This window comes from Mus caroli, chromosome 19 (assembly GCF_900094665.2).
Source record: "Mus caroli chromosome 19, CAROLI_EIJ_v1.1, whole genome shotgun sequence".
In the NCBI taxonomy this organism is placed as follows: Eukaryota; Metazoa; Chordata; class Mammalia; order Rodentia; family Muridae; genus Mus; species Mus caroli.
This window is the reverse complement of record NC_034588.1, coordinates 1,096,637-1,104,545: the sequence shown is the minus strand read 5'-3', so window position 1 is coordinate 1,104,545 and position 7,909 is coordinate 1,096,637. Positions and strand designations below refer to the sequence as shown.

General features: G+C 39.1%; 1 protein-coding gene across 4 annotated transcripts in view; it reads left to right on the top strand.

Annotated features, from left to right (window-relative positions):
* The window catches only part of Kdm2a (lysine demethylase 2A), an 82,066-nt gene that overhangs the window by 37,468 nt on the left and 36,689 nt on the right, over positions 1-7,909 (top strand). For all 4 annotated transcript variants that reach the window (XM_029472319.1, XM_029472320.1, XM_021151213.2 and 1 more), the window contains 3 exons: positions 157-235; positions 625-671; positions 5,117-5,295. In XM_029472319.1, the coding sequence (XP_029328179.1) occupies positions 157-235; positions 625-671; positions 5,117-5,295 (305 nt within the window). The remainder of the gene's footprint in view (positions 1-156; positions 236-624; positions 672-5,116; positions 5,296-7,909) is intronic.

Genomic DNA, 7,909 nt, shown 5'->3' with positions numbered 1-7,909 from the left:
AAAAAAAAAAAAAAAAAAAAAAAAAAAAAAAAAAAAAGAGATGTAAAATATTGTATGCACAGAGTAACAAACACTATAAATACCTTTTTACTTAAAATTTCTTTTATCATTTTTTTCAATGATTCTTCTCTTTCTAATTTTTCCCCATGGTTTCAGATTTTAATGTAGAGTATATCCAGCGGGGTGGCTTGAGAGACCCTCTCATTTTCAAGAATTCTGATGGACTTGGAATAAAGTAAGTGCTCTCTGGTCCTAGGCCTGAGATGGTTGCAAAATGGCTTTTACACTCGGGGATTTGGACAGTGGCGAATTTGAGAACCCAGAGCAGTAGGAAATTGAAAATAATTTCCCAGTTACTTTGTGAAATATGATTCTTGTTTCACTGGTGATTCATATACCTAGAAATAAAAAATGTAGATGAACTTCAAAAAAGGGTAAGTCTCTTGAGTCTATCAGTCTGATAGAATTGCTGCTAACATTGTGGGATTTCTTCCTATAAAAATGTATAATCATTTATATTTAAAAAGTATTTAAACCTAATGGTGTTTTTGGAAAGTGCCTCAAACTTTGCAGATCCACACTGGCTAAAGATGTGCTTCTTATTTACTGGTGTTTATTTCATAGGATGCCGGATCCAGACTTCACAGTGAATGATGTCAAAATGTGTGTGGGTAAGTAACAAACTTTTGGCCTGCCTCTTCATCTTTGAGGTTTAGGAACCTTAAAATATATTTTTTATTAGAAAGAATTGTTTAATTAGCAGCTCAGAATTTTCCTTAAAGGACATTTAAAAAAACAGCTGGGCGTGGTGGCACACGCCTTTAATCCCAGCACTCGGAAGGCAGAGGCAGGCTGATTTCTAAGTTCAAGGCCAGCCTGGTCTACAGAGTGAGTTCCAGGACAGCCAGGGCTACACAGAGAAACCCTGTCTCAGAAAAAAAAAAAGAAAAAAACAAACAAAAAAAGAAAACAATTCTATAAGGAAGAGATAGGAAATATATGTTGAGGAGAAATTTTTCTCAAAAGCAAAAACTTTTTAAAATTTAGTTCATCTAACTCCTAGGCATGGAAGATAACTGTTATATTCTGTGAAAATGCAGTAAAATGGTATTGAGTTGTCTGTGTTTCCAACAAACATGAGCAAAAGGAGCTCTTCTGACTCTTGCTAGTCTATGGAACACAATAGTTCTATTTCTTACTTTGGAAATTAGAATAGCACCGCTTTTTGGCCACGTGGATCCCTGTTAAACTGCTGGATAATCTTGCTCCATCTTGAGAGGTGACAGTCACTGACAGTCTTAATTCTCTGATGCCAGTATTACTCATGCCCTAATGCTCGTGTTACCTTCTGAGCACCTAGATACATGCTTTTCTTGGTAACTAGCACAACTTGTGAATTATGTGATCAGTAAATCTATTGAGTTATCAAAATCCTTACCTGTCCTTCCAATCAGAACTCTTTTAGGAGGCTTAGATAATTTGTGAGTACTCAACATTGTAGAACTTCACTTAACAGGCTGGAAAGAGGTGGCTTAGCAGTTAAGAACATTGACTGTTCATCCAGAGGACCTGGGTTCAATTCTCAGCACCCATGTGCCAGCTCAAAACTATCTGTAACTCTTTTTTTTTTTTTTTAAAGATTTATTTATTATATGTAAGTACACTGTAGCCGCCTTCAGACACTCCAGAAGAGGGAGCCAGATCTCGTTGCGGATGGTTGTGAGCCACCATGTGGTTGCTGGGATTTGAACTCCTGACCTTCGGAAGAGCAGTCGGGTGCTCTTACCCACTGAGCCATCTCACCAGCCCCTATCTGTAACTCTTGTTCCAGAGGGTTCAACACCCTCACACAGACATACATGCAGTCAAAACAGCAATGTACATAAAATAAAAATAAATACATTATTTTTTTAAAAGTTCACTTATCACTTATTTTTGTTGTTGTTTCTAGACAGAGAGGTTCAATTAGGTATATTGAGCTAATCTCAAACTCATTGTGTAACTAAGAGTGACCTTAAACTAATTACCTACCTGTCCCCACCTTTGGGTGCTTTATAGTTACAGGCATTTGTCACCATACCAAGCTTATGTGGGGCTGGGATCATATCCAGGGCTTTGTCTATGCTAGATAACTATTCTTTCAGCAACTGGGTTATCTCTTCATCTTCTCAGTTCTTTCTTAGTCAGCCTTCAGGAAAGTAACTTCCTAGATCATAGGCAGTAGACAGCCAGAGCTTTCTGTTTGGTTATTTCATTTTTTTCCATGAGACAGGGTTTTTCTATGTAGCCCTGGCTGCTGTCCTGGAACTCTCTCTGTAGACCAGATCTGGCTCAAACTCAAGAGATCTACATGTGTTTTCCTACTCAGTGTTGAGATTAAAATTGTAGGCTACCACCATACCTAGCAGGCTTATGTTTTAGTGCTATATATGTGTGTGTTGATGGTTTCCATGAATACATGTGCTCACAGAGTAAGAAGGGTTCGATCCTCTGGAGTTACAGGTAGTCGTGAGCCACCTAACATGGGTGCTGAAAGTAGAACTTGGGTCTCTGAAAGAATAGCCCCTGCTCTTTACTGCTGAAACTCTCTCTAGCTCCCTTCTTAGATATTCTTATGGTTGTGGTTCACCAATGCCCTCCACAAGAGTCACCTGTGATAACTTTAAAGTACGTACTCATAAGAGAGGATTCTGGGAAGAGGATGAGAGCATTCTCCATCTACTTGATTATTGCCCTGACAGAGTCTATCTAATATAACTATTGTGGAATTCTGTTGAAGGCATGCAACTTCCAGGGAAAGATTCAGACAATAAAGTTAATTTCAGGTTTTACTATAGTATTAACCACTTTTTTTTTTTTTTAAAGATTTATTTATTTATTAATTATATGTAAGTACACTGTAGCTGTCCTCAGACACTCCAGAAGAGGGAGTCAGATCTCATTATGGATGGTTGTGAGCCACCATGTGGTTGCTGGGATTTGAACTCTGGACCTTCGGAAGAGCAGTCGGGTGCTCTTACCCACTGAGCCATCTCACCAGCCCATTAACCACTTTTCTACAACCTCCAGCCCTCACCAACTGGAACCCAAGAAAACAGATGTGCATGTTTTTTCAAAAGCATGACACATAACTTTAAGGAGCCAGGATGGGTCTTGTCATTTAAATATTTGACACTTATACTGTGATTGCAGATTTCTACTTCTGACAAAATGTATAGACATAAGAGTAGGGAGCTGTTTTTATACCATCTCCAAGCTGTTATGATGCCCTTATATTTGACCCCAATGACTTCTATAGGACTTAAAGGCTGCTAAAAGGCAGATGTAGTGGCACAGGGAGAACATAATAGAAAAACCCTATCTCAAAAAACAAATACAAAGGGCTGGTAGATACCTGGTGGCTGTGGTGGCTGTACACACCTTTAATCCTAGCACTCCAGAGGCAGAAGAAGTTGGATCTCTTGAGTTTTTTGAGGATAGCCTGGTCTACAGAGTGAGTTCAAGTATAACTAGGGCTACATAGAGAAACCCTGCCTCGAACCCCCTTTAACCCCCCCCAAAAAAACCTACCAAACAAACAAAAAACCCCTAAAATAGCATAATGGTACAATGACATATTCAGAGAATGCCCACACAGAGAAAAAAGTAAGATTAAAAAGAAGCTGTCTTAAATATACAATCCAAGTGTGGTTTGCACTCATAAAAAAAATCTCAGCATTTGAGAGGCAAGATGAACATGAGTTCCAGGCACCCTGGGCCATGTGACTCTCTAGTATTTTATTATAGCAACCCTAAACAGACATGTGATGACAAGAAGGGTAGCATCAAGCAGACTAATATATATTTTGGGGAATAATAGAAGAAAGAGAGGAAAGGAGCAAGTAGGAAAAATCATAATAGCGGTAACTAGATGGACAGTTAGTTCTCTGGGATGATAGCTCAGTGTGTAAAAGTACTTGCCAAAAAACCTGACAACCTGACCCTAATTGTACAGCTATCACCACTATCTACTACTAGAATTTATCACCCCCAAAAAAGTCTGTTAAGCAGTCATTTCTCATTCTCTCTCCCCTGTAGCCCCTAGATCAGGATGTATCTAGTCAGTGTTTGACACACCTAGAATTACATAGCAGTAGCCATTCATCTGTGAGTTCTTGTACATGGCACACTTTCCATGTTGGTTTGTGTGATTTCATTCTTTTTAACCTTTTAGCATATAGTCTTTTTCCTTCTGCTACCTGACGTGCTTATAGGGAGGTTTAGTCTTACATGTTGGACAGCACTTGCTCATTCTCTCTTATCAGGATCTCACTGTGTATCATAGGTTTGGAACTATGTAGAGCAGTTTGCTTTAAATTTATAGAGATGCTCCTGCTACTGAGTGCTGGGATTAAAGTTAAGCACCAACACCAGCACACTCAGCACACTGTGTTTTGTTGTTGTTATGCTTGAGGAAGACTGACACTGTGTTTACATAGTAACTTTATCAGACTGTAATATGGACTAAATGTAAAGAAGTTTTATATTAAAAATTATTGACAGGACTGGAGAAACCAACTGAAAATAGATAAGTTTAAACTGGTACCCACTAACTCACATTTCTTTCTCTTTTTTTTTTTTTTTTTTTTTGTCGGGGGTAGGGGGGAGGTTCAAGATAAGATTTCTTTGTGTAACAGATGCATGGCTGTCGTGGAATTTCCTTTGTAGACCAGGCTGGCCTCAAAGCCCCAGAGATCCACCTGTCTCTGCCTGCCAAGTACTGGGATTAAAGGCGTGTGCACATGCACAACCCTTAATTCATACTCTTGAAACAGTCTTTAAACCGTCACTGAAACAGTATATCTCAAGTCTTTTGTCTTGCAAGTTACCTGGTCCCTGTTGTTTCACATTTGAGATAAATACTGACAGTTATCATGTCGAATTGTAGGGTTAAGTGACGTATTGAAGAAGAGAACCAGTGCTGGATAGTGTAGTAACGTGACCCAGGGACTGATGAGTCGTGTTGTTCTCTGATGTGGTTATGATTATCCTTCTCAAGTAATTTCCTTGTGTATTACTAATTATCTTAACAAAGGATGGTTTGTTAGTAACTATGGCTTCAACTCCTTTCATGTAGGGAGTCGTCGGATGGTGGATGTCATGGATGTGAACACACAGAAGGGGATTGAAATGACCATGGCACAATGGACACGATACTATGAGACTCCAGAGGAAGAGCGAGAAAAACTCTATAATGTTATCAGCCTAGAGTTTAGCCACACCAGGCTTGAGAATATGGTGCAGCGGCCTTCCACGGTTAGTTTTTTCCCCACATTCTCATTTATCTTTTATCTCTCTCTCTCTCTCTCTCTCTCTTCCCTCTTCCCTCTCTTCCTTAAAGCTTATTGATTTGTGTGTATGTGCTTCACATCATGAACCCCTGTCTTGCTCACCTCCCCATCTCCTCATAACTGCCCTTTACCCTTGCAACTTCCTTTCTAAAATAAAACAGCAAAGATCTCATTGTGGAAGCTGTAGCATGTCACAGTCACAGTTTGTTCTACAGTCTGTCCCTCTGTCCACACATCTTCACTTACAAATGTTCATTGCAGTAAGTAATTGGTCTGTTTCAAGATCTCTGGCTTCTGTGACACCATCAATATTGGATCCTTACCAAGACTTTTCACAGCTGTCTTGTCTCCCTCCCTGTGTCGTAGAGGTCCTGCACTGTTAATCAGTAGGACTGGCCTTTTCATGACTCCTAATTGTTAGCAGATGATAAAAATTTAAGATTTTGGGCCACCTCAGAGCCCTGAATCTGGTCTTGGGTGGTAGCTGAGAGTTTGTCAGTGTGCAGGCTTCCTCTGTCTAGCATGGTTCCAGATAGGCCACCCAATGCTGCCATCAGCAGGAAGCAGGGTCAGCTTTCCTGCTCTCATGCCCTTGGACTGCTCTACCGAACCTCCCAAGTGCTGCAGCCTGTAAGAGGCTGGACTAGCTCTCCCACTCATATTCTCAGGGCTGGCTCTCCTGTGTCTTTGCCAGTGAGGAAGCAGGGCTAGTCCTTAATCTCAAACTCTTAGGTTCAACTCTCCCAACTACTGACTACTGTAGGTGAGCACGGGCATTGATGGTGCAGGGCCTGATCTCTGGCAAGGGACATGGCCAACTCTCCTGACTGCTGTGGGTGGTCAGGGCAGGGAACCACATTTGCATTTTCAATAGAAGGTCTTTATACTGGAAGAATTTTTATAGCTCTATACATGCCAAAATTAAGCTAAATGTGGGGGAAAGTATTGGATAACAGTAACTTTCATTGTTAGAAGAATTCATTTTCCAAAATCATTTAATTTCACCAAGAACTTAATTGGGAGCTTGGTCTTTCAGTGATAGATAAGAATCTTAAAGTGTTACTGGGAAACTGGCTTAAAAGAATTTCTATGCTATAGGTTTATGTCTGCTAAGAAACTTAAGGGAATTAATTGGGTTAGGTTTGGGAATGTGTGCCATGTTTGGTGGCATAAGCTTTAATCCCAGCACACAGGAGACAGAAGTAGGGGAGTCTCTCTTGAGTTTGGGGCCAGCATGGTCTGCATAGCTAGTTCCAAGACAGCCTGTGCTGTATAAGAGAGACCCAGTGCAAAAAATAAAGAACAAAAATGAAGGGAAATTTTGTTTAGAGCAAGGTGAATTTTGTACCCCCAATCCATCAACTTCATTCACTAGGTGAGAATTTTATGTAACATATTGTAGGATTTAGTAGGTAAAACTATGAGTTATTACTATGAGTTGGTTTCATTAGTTTTTGATACCCTACTAAACTACTAAAGTTAGTTTTCATTTTATCTATGTTTGGGTAAAATGCTGGCTATCTAGTCTATTGGGAAAGCTATTCAGGAAGTGGAGTTAGCTTCACTTTTAAAATATACCTATTTATTTTTGAGTCTCTCCTCCCTTAATTCCTGACTGTGAATTCAAGCCAGGTATGGTGGTTTCAGCTACATGGAAGTCAAAAAAGAAGGTCTTGATTAGACCCTTTGCTTTCCAAAATTAATATATGGTATTTGCTAGTAATGTGTTTACTCTAGGTAGACTACAGCTAATAGTTTCCAATACCATAACTATAGTTTATTGGTATGTATAGCAAAGAGAAAAATAACTCAATATTTTGCTAGTTTGATGAGTCAGTGTATATTTCGTTTTGTTTTTAGTTTTTTTTAGGTTTTGAAGACAGGTCTCTCTGTGTAGCTATGGCTGTCTTGGAACTAACTATGTTGATCAGGCTGGCCTCAAACTCAGAGATGTGTTTGCCTATGTTTTCCCAGTGCTGGGATTAAAGGTATTTGCCACTGTGCCCAGCTTTTTTCATTGTGTATTATTGGACCAGATATTCAGCTAAAAGCAGAGATTCTCATAAAAATAGGCTTATTTCCCACAAGAATGACAAGAATCTTTCCTATATTAGTTAGCATAAATACACCTACCCCAAGTGCTAAGATAATGGTTTATGCCATTTTTAATAATGTTCATTTTTTTAATAAAGAATTCAGTCAAAGGAAACATGAAGCCAAAGCATGGTGGTCCTTGTGTGTTATCCCAGCATTTGGGAGGTAGAGACAAGAGGATTGCCTATACTGCAGAGTAAGCTTTTGTCTCAAACAACAGAAAACAACATGAGAATTATAGTTGCATTGCTTATAAATGTATTCCTTAATAGTTCTAGAATTTAATATAAAGATGATTACTGCTATAAATATAGAGCTTGATTATTAAAATTTGGGAACATTAAAACCATTCATATATGAAGTCTACTTTGTATCCTGAGTCTCTCTAGGTTTGACTCTTTTAGTTTGTTGGTTGGTTTGGTTGGTTTGGTTGGTTTGGTTGGTTTGGTTGGTTGGTTGGTTTGGTTTGTAGTTTTTTTTTTTTT